At 31.4% G+C, this 18,061-nt stretch overlaps 1 protein-coding gene across 1 annotated transcript in view; it reads left to right on the top strand.

Moving 5' to 3' along the window:
• LOC119833839 (D-beta-hydroxybutyrate dehydrogenase, mitochondrial) overlaps positions 1–15,046 on the top strand; it is a 46,512-nt gene extending 31,466 nt beyond the window's left edge. Inside the window, exons 6-8 of the mRNA XM_038358039.1 lie at positions 5,370–5,557; positions 9,288–9,461; positions 14,831–15,046. Of these exons, the coding sequence (XP_038213967.1) occupies positions 5,370–5,557; positions 9,288–9,461; positions 14,831–14,989 (521 nt within the window). The 3' untranslated portion in view covers positions 14,990–15,046. The remainder of the gene's footprint in view (positions 1–5,369; positions 5,558–9,287; positions 9,462–14,830) is intronic.
• Positions 15,047–18,061: the final 3,015 nt, after the last annotated feature.

Genomic DNA, 18,061 nt, shown 5'->3' with positions numbered 1-18,061 from the left:
ATGCCCTTATATCGTTCTAGATAGGTCACCTGGTGGTTCAAATGACCCGTATTTTTTTCTATATGGGCCTGTAGTCTATACGATAAGCCTCTATTTATATAATACTAGTCGCTCGTCCCGGCTCCGCCCGGATATCAAGATTCCTGTTTTATCCCAAGGGAGCGTTTAATTATTCTAACACCCAAGTCAGCTCATACCCTGTCTGTATACCAAATTTCATTAAATCCGTTCAGCAGTTTCAGCGTGATTGACGGACAAACATCAAACTAAACAAACTTTCACATTTATGATATGATCGTGATTATACTAGCAATATAAATATAGTAGTATTACTATACTATACGATAACTGCGCTCCGTCACACAAAACCTTACCTTGTTCTATCGTCAACTTTTACTTCTAGAAATATCCAGTAACCCATTACCTACTGAAATTCCAACCTCCTTACGTTTCTTCAATTAATGTAGCGGCAAGTCGTAATGGTCATTCGCTTACATTACGAATGACTGTTACTATTTTTCATTTTAATTTATTGATTTATTAGAGAAACATTTAATTTTTTTTTATGTATGAAATCGTAATGTATGAAATCTCATACATTGGTTCTAATGTATAAATTCGTTATTCAAGTAACAATAAATTAAAATTAATTAATTAATTAATTTAAACAGTGGAATAATTGAATAATTAACCTATAATATAGTAGCACTGACGATACTACCTGATAAACTAATTTCTAACTTTTATACCCCTAAGTGATGAGAGATGATAAGTCACTCGTAGAATAATGTCTGCCAGGTTAGTAATAAAATTGCAGATATTGATTTTTCAATAAATAAAATAAACCTTTTATCGTAAGATTAAAGGTTTGGTTTAAAGGTGAATACAAAATATTATGATTAGAAACTGCACATACATGCACATGAATCAGTTGATTTTTTTCTAAGATTAACGCAACACACAAATAAATTAATATGCAAAACTTATATTAATCCTTGTTTGGTTTTGATATGAAATAGGTATAATTCTTACACGCTTATTATCTAAGTAGAGACCACGTAGGCGAATTAATTGCCTATGCAAGATTACGTATGACTGAAATTATAATTTCCTCCTATAGAGAATGTGTTACACAACAATTAATGGTGTATAACTAATCCATCTTCGTCAAACGCTAGTAAGCCTGTCGCTCCATTGAACTATGGAACTTCGTAGAGATAATAAGGCAGAATATACACTTGCGTGCAAAACAATGTTAGGGAATAGAACTATGCTTGTAGGCAATTAGTTGAGAATTTCGAAACTTCTATCTTCGTCTGTTTGATTTACGTGTAATATCATAATGTATTTTGAAACTAGTTCGAGTAAAATCTTGGGAATATAAAAAATCGTTTTTAAAATTTCAATTTTCAGTTTAAAAATTCAAAACAAAATTTTGAATATTACAAAGTTACACCTATCTGTACCATGTACATGCTCGTTTTTAGTACAATTCTAAATCTGTTAAGAAATATATGTATAAATACAGTATGACATAAAAAAATATTTCAAGGAAAGTCAACAACTAAATATGACAACAGCAAGCAGGAAAGTTTGAGCGCACAAGCAATTGCACTGAGTCAAACAAATATTTTTACTAATTAGGCTGTTTAAAATGTTTCTCCAAACAGAATTAATTTTTATGGTTGCGTTTATACCGCGATGTATTCGCTCGCAAATTGCGAACCTAATTAAACATAATCACTGTAAAAGCTAATACAACGCAATGGAATTTATGCTAATTACCTTGGGAATTCAGTCATAGAATAGAGACATTTTTACACATATATATAAATAGAACAATAATCTATGAAAGGATTCTTATAGTAATAAGTATAGTTTCTAAAAATAAGCATATAAATATTAAAAAAGTTGTCTGTTGTGCATAAATAACAAACTATTATGCAATAAGAATTTTTTTATGGTTAGAAAAATTTTCCTAGGCAGTAAAATTGAGTATAAAATATTCAGCACGCATAACAATTATGTACTGGAAAAAATAGTTCGTACTTTTGTAAAAACTTCACAGTTTGTTGTTTCAAGAATTTCCAGGAAGTTGAATGAAAGCAACGTTTTTTCAACCGGGTCAGGAATATATTTAAACTCCTGTTAACCTGCTGGCTTAATTACTATAAGAGTTTTATGCCGATAACGCTGTGGCGCTCAACTTTTTATATCACCTCAGTATGTACTTGTGAAATAAAATAAAATAAAATTATTTGACGGGAATGATGATAGTTGCAAGCTGATAGCTGATCTTTAATGTGTCTCATGATCGACACAATTCGCTAGTTTCAGTAGTTAATTGTATAATTAATGGTTAATGGAAAACATTTTAATATAAGAATTAAAGTTATTTCATCTAACTTCCTGTAATCGTAATATTTGTGATCGTGAGAATATGTGGGGCTGGGGATGTTTGGATGTTTGATATTCTATCAAACGAAAAAACTGATAGTGATATACAAAATTTTGGTAAACATGAATATTATGGTTTGAATTCACACACATATTGAAAATAGAAAAGGTACGTGAATGTGAACGCGGGCTACAGCTAGTTAATTATAATATCATGAAAGAACATAACTAAAAGTGTAAGTTGAAACAGATAAAACGATTTATGGGATGCTTAATATGGACACAGGGCAAAAGATTTTATACCCGCATTGTCCTTACATACATTCAGAATATATAGTTTTCCACGCATTTAGCGTCGAGTATCTAAGTGCGGGTAAGATTAATGCGATCCGAGCATAACCCAATCTATGTGAAAACGCTGTTATAATGATTCCTAATTTTCTTCTTCAAAGAGATAAAGGCCGTGTAGACTTTGATTTAGTATATTATAAATACTAGATTTTGCCCGCAGCGTAACTCGCGTACTTTTTAAGTTACTTTATGATTTATAATTATTTGTTGGGGGTTTACTCTTAATAAGTTCTGTAACCACTTGTAAAGGATAAACTCACGCCTACAAAAGAATACACGTGACACGTATCCCATATTATTTTCATCGATTTGTCTATATTTCATATAAACCAATATTGAAATTTTTATACCCACATTCTCAATTTAGCATAGTTTTGAAATGAATAGACGGCATTTGGCATTTTGCCGAAACGAAATATTTGGCTGGCTGAATATTATTACGGCTTTTTAAATATGCAATATTATGCGAATTTTTTGAAAGATCTGTACGTATTTCTTGTAGAAGATAAATTAATAATTTAATACTTGGAAATACAGAAATCCTACTCTTATCCTTTTGTACTAAATCCTTTAAATCCTTTCTTACTTTTATCGCATTGAAATGTCGTCTACATTTACCCTTTTATCGCGTCTAAGCCGCAATGACCACAATTTTCTTTGAAGTTGAGATTTTTGAGCCTTATTGCAGCTATTTTTGGTCGTTATCTTTTGTATGCTAAAAAGTGTGAATCATGTCAAAACCGTTCTGCACGACGGATATGACGATCTTATCCCAAAAGATATAAGACTTTCAAACTGATCTAACAAATAAATACTATCTTCTCTAAGTTTATAAAATTATCGCGTCACAATGTTAGTTACCATACTCCAAAACGACTGGATTGATTCTCATGAAATTTTGTCTGAGAATCTACCAACATCTTTTTTTCACCCCTAAATGATAAGAGTAAGGCAGAACAGCGTTTACCGGGTCAGCTAGTAATGTATGTTTGAAATTGAAGCACATCAATTCAGATATTTCCAAATTTTCCATATAGATATAGTTCGCTCCACTATTATATTGTCATTATGATAAAAAATGTATTAAAACTAAAATCTATACTACATCATGAATTTAAGTTAATTAAACGTGTTAATTCAGATCCGGGCTAACTTTTTAATAAGCCGCGAGCCTGAAGCCTAAAAGTTTGGTAGTTGGAAATTAAAAATTTCTGCTTACGTAACTCGTATGACGTACCTATATCATTTGGTGTAGTGATGATAAACAACGTTAAACATATCATATTATTGCCATAGCTGTATTTCCAATTATTATTAAACTAGCTGCGACCCGCGGTTTCACTCGCGTAAGTCCGTATCCCGTAGGAATATCGGAATAAAAAGTTGCCTATATGTTATTTCAGTTGTCCAGCTATCTACGTACCAAATTTCATTGCAATCGGTTGAGTAGTTTTTGCGTGAAAGAGCAACAAACGCACACACATACTTACAACCTTTCGCATTTATAACATTAGTAGGATAATATTTTCATAAATACATATTTCCTTAGTTCATATTCATACTTCTAGTTTTCTGACATAACCATCTTTAATGTTACTTACGATTAAATGAAGTTCATTGATATCACATTATCACTACGTAGTATAAAATAAAATCGCTTTCTCTGTCCGTCCCAATGTATGCTTAAATCTTTAAAACTACGTAACAGATTTTTAATTGTATATTTTCATACATCTAATACCCTCGATATATGCGGAACATGAATCTATACATATTAAATTTCGTGTGGGCTTTAATTACGTTCAATATTATGTAATGAGATATGTTCCGAGTTTACATTTAACAATGTTCTCTGTATCTACAATTATGAAATCTTGACGTTTCCTTTAAAACATTTGCAAGAATTAGAAGTCTCATTACTCTTTGTCTCAACTATGTAATATATTTATGTTTCCAGGAACTTGATATAATTTTATGTCATGCTTAATAACTCTATATTCTATATTTTAGGGAGAATGAGGAAGGATATTGACAAAAATGAATGCATAAAATGTTTTAGATTCCAGCCTTGTAACTTCTTTTTATTAATTATTCCAGTGGTTCTTCCCAGCTTGTCTCGTAATATATATATCGCCTATAGAATTTAGGAATAACGTACATATACTATCGATCCAGTAGTTTTTGAGTTTAGCGCGTTCAAACAAACAAACTCTTCAGCTTCGTATAAAAATGCATCTAAACATTTGACATGCATGCATTTGCAATCTGCATTACAGGAAAGTAAAATTATTTTGAAGCATTTATTAACACCTACACGATAAAAATAAAGTCACTGTAATGACAATCAAAATGCTTTTCATCATATCGGCACTTTGTAATCTCAAAATTACGTGTTAAATAAATGAAGTATTTAAGTCCGGTAATGTTTTAATTTAGAAGTGTCCCCTTTTATGGGTTTTTACATGTCTGTATCATTGATCTATTCACAAGAAGATGATCAGCCCTTTGACATCAGCCATTTTTTGTTAGACTCCACCGGTAATAGAACTCAGGTTTTTGTACGTGTAAGCCGCTGTACCAAGAAAGTTGTCGTAGTTTTATCGCATAACTATTGTGTCCAGGCCCCGCTCGGCTGGTGCAAGTGATGCTGCCGCTAGTGCGGCGGGCGCGGGGCCGCGTGGTGCTCGCGTCGTCGATCCTCACGCACGTGGCGGCGCCCGTGCGCGGCGTGCACGCAGCGTCTCTGGCCGCGCTCGACGCTATGGCGGCGTGCTTGCGGAGGGAGCTAAAACCGCGCGGTGTTGATGTTGTAAGTATTGCCACAGATTATTTAATAGTTATTATATGTAGTAATAGCATATCTAGCATGTCTACAATATTTTCCGCCTGTGATTTGTTCGCGATATATACGCTTTTACATTCGAATTCCTCATAGTATTAAACAGTTTAGTAGTGCTAAATTCAAAAACTATTTGAGCGCCAGTACTATAGCATAAATAAAAATGTGGAAGACGGAAATCCACTGAATGTTGCCGCTTAAGAACCACAGGACAGTTTTTTGGCAACATCGTCTTGTACATATTACATGTGTAGAATTAAAATGTAAAATTATGATTATTTTAAAAGAAGAACTACAAATTTTCTTACTGGCTCTTCTCTGTAGAAACGGCTTTCCGAAATGGTGGTAAATGTTAAAACCATGCAATGACGATTTAAAAATGCTTCTATAAGAAGTCAAATTTAATAAATTAATGTTTAAGTTTGAGTTCGAAAATATTACGAAATCGTGAGGGTCAATTTTTTATACCCGCCTAGCGAATGATTGATGGAGATGTAAGTTCTGTAGGGATCAACGGAAAAATTACTTCATATTTTCTGAAAAATAACTTTAATACAACGTGAAGCTTCAAAATCCTACATAATGATATTATTTACAAGGTAGTACCAAATTACGTATTTACAGCCCATAATCCCTTAGTGTATTTAATGCGGACATCACTTATAAACTTCAATAATTAAGACTTTACACTTATATTGCAAATACGTTTAGTTAAGTTCAAAATTTGTGGGTCGCACACGAAATAGGTTAACCTCGTTAAAAGCACTATCGAGAAGAATGTTAGATGGAAGCAATGAGAGTCTTGCACCAAAACCAAATTTATGCCGCGAACCAAGTTCAGACTCAATTAATGATACAAATTCGATAAGAAAACTTCGTAAATTACGTTCCCTTGAATAGCTCGTTCCTTTTCATTATGGTTCGTTTTCATTAGAATTAATATACAGCTACGATTACCTATTTATCTCTTATTTGCTAAGTCCATACTATTTCAGTTAAGATTGAGGTACGTCGTCCATTCAAACGATTCATTGATATTCTTTTGACTCGTTATATTAGATTCTTTTTATGCATTATTTTTCACGTCTCTAAATATAAACATATAAATAACAAGTTATATAATTGTTAAATATTACCGATTTAAATTTTGGTTAATAAATGTCTAAATCAATTTTGCTGTGTTTTATGAATTCATTAATAATTTCGATCGCTTTATTGAATGTTCTTTTATGTACATATAATGCAATTCTCTAGAAAAATGCACGCAACATAAATCCATAGAAATATGCGCCGAATAAATAAATTGCCAACGAGGCATAAATCATGGATTGACTCTTGTGCTTTTATGAGAAATGGGAGAGGCAATCTAAGGCATATCTACGAGTGACCGAGCTTTAGCAATTTCATTACTGTTCGTCCGATGGAAGTACAAAACGAAATTTTAAACTTTACTTGATATATGGAACAAATCATATTTCTCTTTGATAAAACTTTTGATATTTACTGCGTTAGTACCGTATTCATTGTTAACTTTCAAAATAACACCAAAAAATCTTTCTAATTAGTTGCTTTCATTATTACAGTGATGAAAGACGAATAGCTACTTAATTTTGTAATAAATATGTAACATTATAACGCTCGATCCGACTTCATTATCTTGTAACTAGGTTAAGTCTAGTTCTAATGAGAGGCATATTAAAAGTTTAATGTCCCTACTTGGTATCATATTCACGACTTATATTTAGAGCGCCCTCATTTTGAGAATGGTTGAATTATTAAAAATTAATTCTTTTAGCAGTGAATTTCTTTCTTTAGAGAACAGAAATTTTAAATATTGCACAATAAATCGGTACCTTGCGGTTCAGAGTTTCGATAATTTTAAAGGTTGAGGCCTCGAAACAAGCAATATCAATAATTAGATGTTAAAATTTTGTCAAGATACGAATTGGTGCAAGAAAACAAAATTAGGGAGAAATTGGATTAACAAATAAATGTTCAGTGCGCGCAACATCTGCCAACCCGTACCTATATGCTCGCACGTACTTTGTTAAAACAAAAATGGGCTGGTGCTTAAAATACATCTAACTAGATGTATTTTATTGTAATTTTCCCTAGACCTACTTCTAAAAGCAGATAACAAACACTGAATTGTTTTATTAGCCAATTTTTAAAATCTGATTTCTAAGTGGGTTACCTGAAGTTGATTCTATTTAAATAATAAATTAATTATATGCTCTTTAAAATATTTCTTGTCTTGGTAAAATCCATCCTTTATTTTAAAGTTAAGTATCCTTGAAGAAGCCTGGTTACATAATGGCCATGTTTTGGACTTAACAAAGTTCTTTGTAACATATTTTATTGTGATATAATAATAAGCTCTATAAGCTTCACTCTTATCATTTATTTTGATCATGACAAGCATGTTCTCGTCTCAAATATTATATATAAAAACCGTTATGAGAACATTCGCTTTGTGAACCGCAGGTAAATATTATAACGTATTTTGACGATTCTAAAGCGCTTCTATAAAAGTCTAGTTTAATGAATAAATGTTTGAGTTTGAATTTGTGACGTGCATTATAAGAGAAATTTGCATAGAAACGAAGATACCTATTTAACGCGTGTTTAAATGCCGCATTAAGGTCAAAAATGTTACACTTTGTTTTTCGTAAATTTTATTAATACTCATTATAATTCTGTTTCCTTTTTGAGAATTTCAATGTAAATGTCTGAATTTTATTTCACGGAGGTGTGGATCGCTTGGAGCAGAAACGTATAAAATGATCAAATTATTCACAGAATTAATTAATACGCTTTGAAGTTGTTATTTCTGTATAAAATATACCGTAAATGATATTCGTGTGTAACATTAATTACATGTTTGTATTCAAAATTTAAAACACATTTGATTGCTTTGGAAAATATAATCTATTTTATATGAGTACGTCAAACGGATAAAAGGATGTTATAAATATTGTGACTAAGAAAATTCTTTATACTTTGATGCCCTTAAACTTAGGTATTATTCAGAACATCAAAGCGTTTCAGCTGACATCAGAAGCTGTCTGGAATTCTAATTTGTGTCCCAAACAAAGTCTTAAGCATTACTCTTACATGTAATTTAAACTTTAATAAAAACTTGGATTTAATGGATTAATTCGTTATTTGTTTATATGAGAACAATAAAAGAATCGTCATTTCATCACTCTTTTAGCTACAAAAGCACAATAAAGTTGTTAAATAAATGAATACTTTTTATCATACTATACAATAAATTGACGAATAAAACACAATCTCTATCTAAATTCTCGTACTTAAGATTACAAAAAATAAAATATAGACTCTTGAGTATTGCCTCTTTAGACAACTTCACAGTTCACATGGTAACACATAAAAGGTAAGGGATGAATACTAATCTCTTTCTAGCAACTTGTCAAGATTGATCAATTGAATGATGATTGAAGGTCAATTGAAATAAAAATATCAGGTGGTACCTGTCTGCCCGTTTATTATGTTTGTTCTTAATGAAATATAACTTCACTTTAAAAAGAAATAACGCTTAATTATTTATGAAGAAAATTAAAGAGTAATTCAAATAAGGTATTTAAAAAAATATGTGTTATAGATTTTACACTTCAGATAATAAAAAAAATAAGAATTAGAAAGGACATTAATTGTTTCCGTTTACTTTCCACTACAGGTGGTGGTGGCAGCCGGCGAATACACGACGGGCAGCGCGTGGCTCAACGAAGAGAAGCTTCTGGAACAAGCGCGCGACATGTGGAAGCGTCTCAGCGACGAACAGAAGGGCGCGTATGGAGAGGACTACTTCGAACAGGCGCTGCGCAGTCTTGAGAAATATACGAAGAATGCGGTGAGTGCTTAGAAACAAATAATCAGCCTTTGATGAACAGTTTGATAATTATTTCATTCATTAAACACCCATTTTTTATATATATATATTTTTCTTATTGTGTACACTCTCTTCCTAAATTTATAATTTTCTTACTTCTGCTTGGCATGGGTTGCTTGGAAGATATTGCTATTGAGCAATAAAGCATTTGCATCTAATATCCTGTTTGGTCATAATTACAATGTTTAATGCGTACAATAAAGATATTTTTTTTATTTCATTCATTTCATTCATATGCATATGGTTATTCCACTGGTGGAATCTGTATCTATTACCTCATAATTTGGTGAGTCCACAGCCAATTTTATAATAAAAGCTGCTATACTTATCTCATAACTCTTACATCTCATCTAAATTCAATATCTATTCACGCTAGTCAGTTTACACAAATAAAAACAAAAAATAAATATGCGTATAACGAAAACATCCCATATCTTTTTCTCATTTAACCACTGTTGTTTCCCGTAATTCTCCCACGCGTATTGTTATCCCTAATTGTCTATATCCAGAAATAACTCTCATTCGCACATGTACCTACTTTTCGTAGGTACTTAAGCATTCCATAGAGTTCCGAAATGTCTGGCATTAATGCGCGATATCTTGAGAAGTAAAGGAATGCAATATGAGGAACTTGCAAAGGTATGAAAGGTAAAATTCTAAACCTTCGGCGATCAAGGGAGACGTGAGAAAGAAATGTACTAATATCTAGATGCGGCTTATTAATGTTTAAATGTTTAATTAAAATAAATACATTATTTGCTGTGATTTCGAAAATTAGCACTTCTCGGTAAGTTTATAAATATAAATCATATTAAAGAAATTCTGTACAAAATATACATATTATATAATATGAATTTAGACTTAATCCACAGCTCAGCTTTAATCGAATTGAAATTGAGCAATCTACTTTTACTTTTTTAATAAACTTCTTTAAGAGCTAAAGGACGAGTACAGAAATCGTACAAATAAGAAAAGTTTATGTTGAAGAGTGCTGGAAAACTATGTGCGTTCTCCATTGATTCCTTTGAGAAATATGATCCTTTAATAATAACTAATCTACTAAATTTGTAGATTTACAGAGGTAAAATAAAACCAATTTAAAATGTCCAAAATCCCAATGCAAATTTACCAAGCAACCCGACTATGAGTTAACCCTTGAAATAAATTGTTCCGCAAAAAACATGTTACGTCGGTAAATTCATGCAAAACTGCACTTCTATGTCATCTAATGAAAAGTGGACTTTGAATTTTAAGTAAGCTTTGCCAAAATTAGCAAAATTTGAAACTCACACATGTACGTATAAAACATGATATTGAAAAAGGTATTCACATGTCGATATACATTTCCGTACCGCGTTTGATGAATGGAAATAATCTTTTAGAAAATTTAAATTGACCTTATTCTATATTGAGAACTTAGTTCTACATCAAAAACATTAGACATTTTTGTATATCAGAAAATTGCGCATGTTCGTTTGCGGATAATGCAGCTCATACTGTTAGATATATATAGCATAAAGTATAAAACAATTAAGGTATAAAAGACGCTATTCTTAGAGCCCTCAATGATATAGTTATAAAGAACGAACATCAATAGGCAGATTGTCACATAGATGACCTAAAATAGAAGTGAGAATAGCAGTTCAAAAACAAAGCGACATGTGGAAACGACTGAAAGGGCTACATCACACCCACTTGGTGCTCGCGTGGAGGATTCTCGAGACACAACTAAGACGTTGAGCGCCGTAAACTAGGCTACAGTTAGTAACTACGGAAATTAAATTTTGATCTATGAGCGCTTAGACCACAACGCTCGGTTGTAGCACGCTGTAGTGCACAAGTAAATCATTGTTGTGATTTAATTAAAAACAGTTGTAAATTTTCAATGATGCAATGCTTGTTTCATAGATATAAGTGTTCTGAAATAGATTATTATAGATTATTCGTTTATTTATTATATTATGTTCTTCAAAGTACAAAAAGAGAGGAGGTTTCAATTTGACAGTATTTTTTCGTTTGTGACGACTGACGACAGAACTTTCGACTAGGTGAACGGATTTTGATGATTGAACGCTGATGCCTCACGTGTGATTCCATTAAAATTTGGTCTAGATCTGACAAGCTTTTGTTGCGATTTTTGGCGGATTAGTCTTTTATTAAAAATAATTATAGTAAATTCTCAAAGCTTGCATAGACTATATAATTGATTATGCGTGATATTAAATGCAAAATATTAATTTCGCATATTATTATATTAATACAGCAGTATTAAATATTAAAGTTACAAGTTTTATAAAAGCGCTCGATTACATTGTTATTAATTGAAAAAACTTTTGGCTGGGTTCTAAGAACTCGCCTCTTCATACAACTTAAATTGTTTTGAAGTAAAGTTTAAAAATTATATTTAAAACGAATCATCGTTCATAGAAACAGATTAATTCCAGCTAAATGAGTACATCTATTCTTTATTGTTGCCTCGTGATTTGTGTTTAAATAAAACGCAATAAATATTTTAATCTTTAGTATTTTTAATAACAAGAAAGCTGCATTCAAATCAGTGACAGCGAGGAGGATTTCTTTTCCACTGCACCAGCATAAAAACAGTCCCAGCAATCAATTAATCTGACTTTTAATAAAAGCGAGAATTTACAGCGTTCATCATTTTTTGCATTTAAGTTGCTGTAAAATTTTACATCTTGGATTTTCTTTGCCCTGATTTTCATTTAAAGAAGGTTATTTGAAGTTAATCCCTAGTACGTATAATAGTATAAAATATACATTAAAATTAGCAAAATTAATTCTGTCTTTCTGTTTTTTCTTCACGCCTAAACTACGTAATCATATAGCTATAGAATACGTTTTATTCCGGAAATCCTACGGGAATAACGTGATCGTGTAAAATCTCGAGATTGTCTATTTTGGCCTTCACTACGCGAGCGATGCCGCGGGCGAAAAACCTAGTTATAAATTAAATAACTAGTTACTTCTGTCACCAAATACGCCGTAGACAATATTTAAATACTATAGTAAATTTTCTGATATCTGAGAAGGAAATGAAATGGAATTTAGTTCTAGAACACTAAATAACCTGGTTAGACCCAGTGAGCTAGCTATATTTTGGAAACCACTAGTGACGCTTTGCCAATAACCGCTTAATTATGCATTCCATTACGATCAAACAGAAAACTAACCTAATTAATAACTCACTATTTACGTTTCATTAAAGCGTTTATAATTGCAATATCCAGTTACAAAATTATTTCAATTTTCACAAGCGTATTTATTATTTCTATATGACTTTATTAATTCTACACTACATAATATAATATAAACGAGTTTCGTTTAAAATGTGTAAACTCATTGTCCGTCTTAATAATTTCGGTGAACTAGATCTAAGCTACGCGAGGCAAATGCAGTCGTGTCTTAGTTTTTTGGTTACGTAACGTATTGCATGTACATTTCTCTACACGGCTTTTGTTGTCAGGTTATGAAGAACTACATTCTATACGAAGTGACTTGTCGGAAGTTACAGTTGTGCAAAACATACAACAGAGCAAGCTTTTCAGTCGTGTTTCATTTACGTGAAACTAGATACTAACGCCGTATGTATGGCCTGATGAAAAAGGCTAAATGCGAGATATAATTACGCATTTTTATAGGGTGTGTACTCATGTATAAGACAGTACAATTTTTATTCACATACGGACTTTCTGTTGTTCTACGAAAAGAAGAGGGATAAAAGTATTTCAGCACGCTACATAATTTGCATTTGTGGAAGGTTCTGTAAAACTCTTTACGTATTCCCTAAGCATACTTGCAATCTAAAGATCCATATAACAGCTTGACTTTAAAGGAATTCTCTTTTGCTAAAGCACTAATGATCAAACATATTACAGTAGCATAGTAATTAAAGCTTTGATCTTGTGAAGCGGAAAATTGCTTTTCATCGCAGATTTATCATCAAACGTAGAAATTCTAACACTACAATATTAATACTGAAGTATAGAATGTTTCCAGCACATTCAGCAGAGCTGTTTAGAGTTCAGTCTGTATTCGAATTCGCTTTCAATCAGATTAATATCTAGTACGTACTATATCTAGCTGGTTAATGCCAAGATTCTAGCTCTGTATCAATTAGTATTATCACGTATTGCACTCTATGCTATGTATGATTAAACGTTTAAACCTTCCATAATACATATATATGGAAGGTTAAATCGTTTAATCATTTAACGTTATATTTTGGTACAGTAATATTGGATAATAATAATGAATGCGCAAAGACGCAAATCAAAACAAGCGAGATGTTTATTTCAAACAAACTATTTGTGAATATACACACACACAAATAAACTTAAACTATGTTAAAGACAGATGACAGTAACAGTGAAACAGTAATTAATGATTTTGAGTATTCCGTTGTTTTTATTATAAAGATGATTTTAAAAGCGTTATTATTTAAAATAATGTATATAGTGCTCATGCGGATTAAATATATTGTTTATTTACTGTTTTTGAACAGCAGAAAAGTAGTTATATTTTATCACGATAACTATGAAAAATTATGTTCTTCATAGAGTACAGACACAGCATTGCAGTTCATAGTTTCATTGATAAATATTTACTAAACAACAGCCATAATACTGAACGCTAACTTCATAACTCTTCTCTGATAATGCTTTTGTTAAATTTGCTCATTGCTAGTTATGAGTTAAGACTCCCTCCGCACTAACATTTTCTAATGAATGCATATATGTTTCTGTATATTCCTCCTCTTATTATAAAAAATGCTGATACAAATCCGTTACTATACTTCTCATAGAATTATCTCATCCTCATATTTCCATTCACTAGCCTCATATTTTCTAAAAACTTTTATTATTGTGCATTTCATGTTCTTATAATACCGACCTTTTTATTCATGACTATTTAGTTATAGCTAGTATAGTATTATGTTATCTGTATTTATAGTTCAAAAATTTAACCTGGTCTTAAATATTGACCTTTGCTCTAATTTCTAACTTACCAATAAGACTATCAAAGGTGACAGGGTTGTTAATTGATACAAAATAGGTAAATTTAAGTTACTCTTGGTTTTTCAATACCTCATAAAGAGTATGCTGTATGTGTTTATCTGTACTTAAAATTACTGCGTAAAAAGTGTATTTGTCTGTAAAATCTATCTTTTCATTTTTATAACCATAATAGTACTATTCTTCATAGCATACATTTCAGTCCAACATTACTGCAGTTAAATCATCAATCGAAAAGTATGCTGAAGCTCTCATCACCAGATAATTCTGTTTGTTAAATTTTTTGATATCTCCCAGGACGCCGACCTCACGGCAGTGACGCGCGCGCTCAGCGACGGTGTGACGCGCACGTTCCCTCTCTCTCGCTATACACCCGTCTCTCCGCGGGAAAAACTCAAGTCAATCCTCGCCGAACACATGCCTCGCTCGCTGTATGAAGGACTGTATGCCGATTAAATAATAAAATAATATTCGATATATCGTTTGTTCTTCATTACAAGACAGTTTCTTTCATTTCAAAGTGAAACACCGACCATGCTACCATAATACCAATATTTTATTATATTAGTGAAATTTTTGAACGAGTACTTGTTCAAATATGTCATCATTAAGTGAAATTCGTTGGTATTTTGGATCGTAAAAGTAAAGTAGCAACAAATACATTAATAGTGTATTGTATAGAGAACGTTTTTTTATCCTTCACTGTGTTGCAATGAAAATAAATCACATAATAAGCCATATTTATTATACGAGCCTTAAGTGGTCACGCCATCGCAATATATTAAAATGCTTCAAAGCTACTGCATTAGAAAATTCTAGCATTGACTGTAAATAGTCTTTCATGAAACATAAATATATAGATTTAAATGTACGTTCTCGTAGTGAAGTTATAAATTAAATGACCAATATTTTTGCTATAGTTGTTAACAATGGCGCTCATTATCTTCAGACCCCAGTATAATTTGCTTAGCAAGATAACTAACAGTTGGGCCAACTGAATTAGTGTTACCTATTAATTCGGGCAATTAAATTGTTCTTGTGTAGCAAATGAGGCCACCGCTGCGGCCCAACTCGTTTATGTATTATATATACGAAACGAGGAGTTACTTTGCGGATGATTTAATTTTGTATGTACATGTTGTTTAATTGATCGTTGATTTTATAACATTTTCATTAGATTTAATTATTCAATTAGAGAACCACGAATCGTTTGGAATACGTCAATTGTTATTAAGACTAGCGGATACATTCAAAATAATACCAATACTCTATATTTATTTTTCTTTTTCGGATTATTCTACTTTATTCCTACTTATACAAATTTGATTAAAATGCGTTGTAAATGATAATACACTCGTTAATTATCGAGTGAAATTTAAAAGCACATAAATGTTAACCTAACAGGCTATCAGTACAGTACCGTAAATTTATATTTCAAGCTTTTTTTGAGCCCAAAGCGTTGTGTTTATATTATTTATCACCCTTTCTACTTGAGTATCTTTTGCGCTCGCCTTTCGTTTAATTTTACATTATCACTCTGTTTGATTAATGTTAAAGAGATTAGAAAATATTTAATTGATATTTATTATTTTCAGATTACAATTTATGTATCTTTATTTTAAAGTGTCTATGGAGAATATTTTCAATTATCCGTCAACTAACACAAAGTTTAAGTTGTATATTATATACTGTATGTATTTTACTAGAATAAAGTTCCATTTTAATATTCGATACTTGATGGCTGCCAATCGCACTTGGCTGTACGGTACCGTTAAATTAATGAATGTAATTTTTACCTTCTGCCATAGTGCCTGGCGAAATAGCAAAGGAGTGAGTGCTAACGATATTTATGTAACCTAGACTTTAAGCCAGATTGAATAATTTTATTTATTTATTTATGACCGCCTCCTTGGTACAGTGGTTAACGCCTGAGCGTAGAACCGAGGGGTCCTGGGTTCAATTCCCGGTGGGGACGCACAAAAAAACATGTCTCGGTCTGGCAGGACACAGAAGGCTGATCACCTACTAGTCCCTAAAGAAAAATCGTTCAGTGAAACAGATGTACATCATCTTCCCCATACCCCACTAGGGGACACGGGACTTCACTTATTTATTTACTATGGTTTTACACTGAAATTTACTTAAATGGGAGATTTCTATATTGGTGATGAATTTTTAAACTTTTGCCTACGACCATATTGTATTATACATTGCATTATAAATACATACTTGCAGTTTAATTTTTTTTAAGTAATAACTTAAAGCTAAAAATGCGCTTTAATGACAGTATAACCTAAATTGCTTCACTTGCTCTAATATAGAGTTATACAATTTCTTAGCGATCCTAATCAGGGTAAGATAAAATCATAAAATTAGTATATTGTCACCAATGCTTGTTGAATGTACAAAGTTTGAATTAAATCTGTCCGTTTGTCTGTTTCTGTACACAAAAATACAGGTCAAGCTAATAAAAGAGGTTGTTAAAAATGATTTGTTTTAAAGACGAACCGAAAAAATGTATTGATTAAATGGAATTCTAATTAATTAACAAATTATTTCGAAATAACTCTTCTAACAATAAGAGTTATTTGTAAACATCTCTCTTATAAACTTTGCTATTGATAATAATATACTTTATTATTTATATTCCGTACCAATATGATTAAAAGGTAGCACAAAAAGATGTATAAAATGCTCAAAAATTTCCAAGCCTTTGGTTTTAAAGCATTCTCAAACTTCTACTAAGCCCGACAAAACAAAGTTACTGAAATATGACATCATGAGAGAGATTGTACAGATTTTCCGTAAAAAGTGTTGGAACGGAATTTAAATGTTTTTGAACAATTTTTATTACATTAAGTTTAGACTTTCTGTTATATAGAATTTTATAAAATCTAGTCAACTTAGAAACTAGAAAAGAAGTTTTAACATTTGTTCTATTTTTAGTAGATAATTTATTATTTATTGTAAGTAGACGTAGTTCGTAACTTTGTTTTAGAGCGTCCATGATCCACGTAATTAATATTATTGTGTAAGTCACTATTTCATTATAGAGACTCGTAATTAGTAAAACAGCGTATAATTTAAATAATTCAAGATTTCTTTAAAAAAAGATTTATTAAAAACAATAGTCGCATTGGAATAACTTATAACAAAATATATTGATAATGTGGTCATGGATATATGTGTAAAGTAAGCTTCGCAATTTAAGACGTTGGAATCTTAATACCAAGTAAGAAAGTAATTTTAAAAATGCAGCCCCTCACCCAAGTTATAGGATGACCTACTTGCAGATCGCTACATTTAAAAAATGCATTTAAACTTGTACCCGACACCAACCCGCATTAATAATTGAAATTTGTGTGAGATAATCTTATATTATTTTGTAATAAATGTTATTAAACTGTGATATACTGTGTTTTATTTATGTTGCTCTCGATTAATAATAATATAATAATAATAATAAATTTATTTCTTATCAATTTACAAGATTTTTCTTAATTGTAGACATTTACAATAAATGTGATA

This window comes from Zerene cesonia, chromosome 18, assembly GCF_012273895.1.
Source record: "Zerene cesonia ecotype Mississippi chromosome 18, Zerene_cesonia_1.1, whole genome shotgun sequence".
NCBI classification, from domain to species: Eukaryota; Metazoa; Arthropoda; class Insecta; order Lepidoptera; family Pieridae; genus Zerene; species Zerene cesonia.
This window is presented reverse-complemented; position numbering and strand designations above follow the sequence as displayed.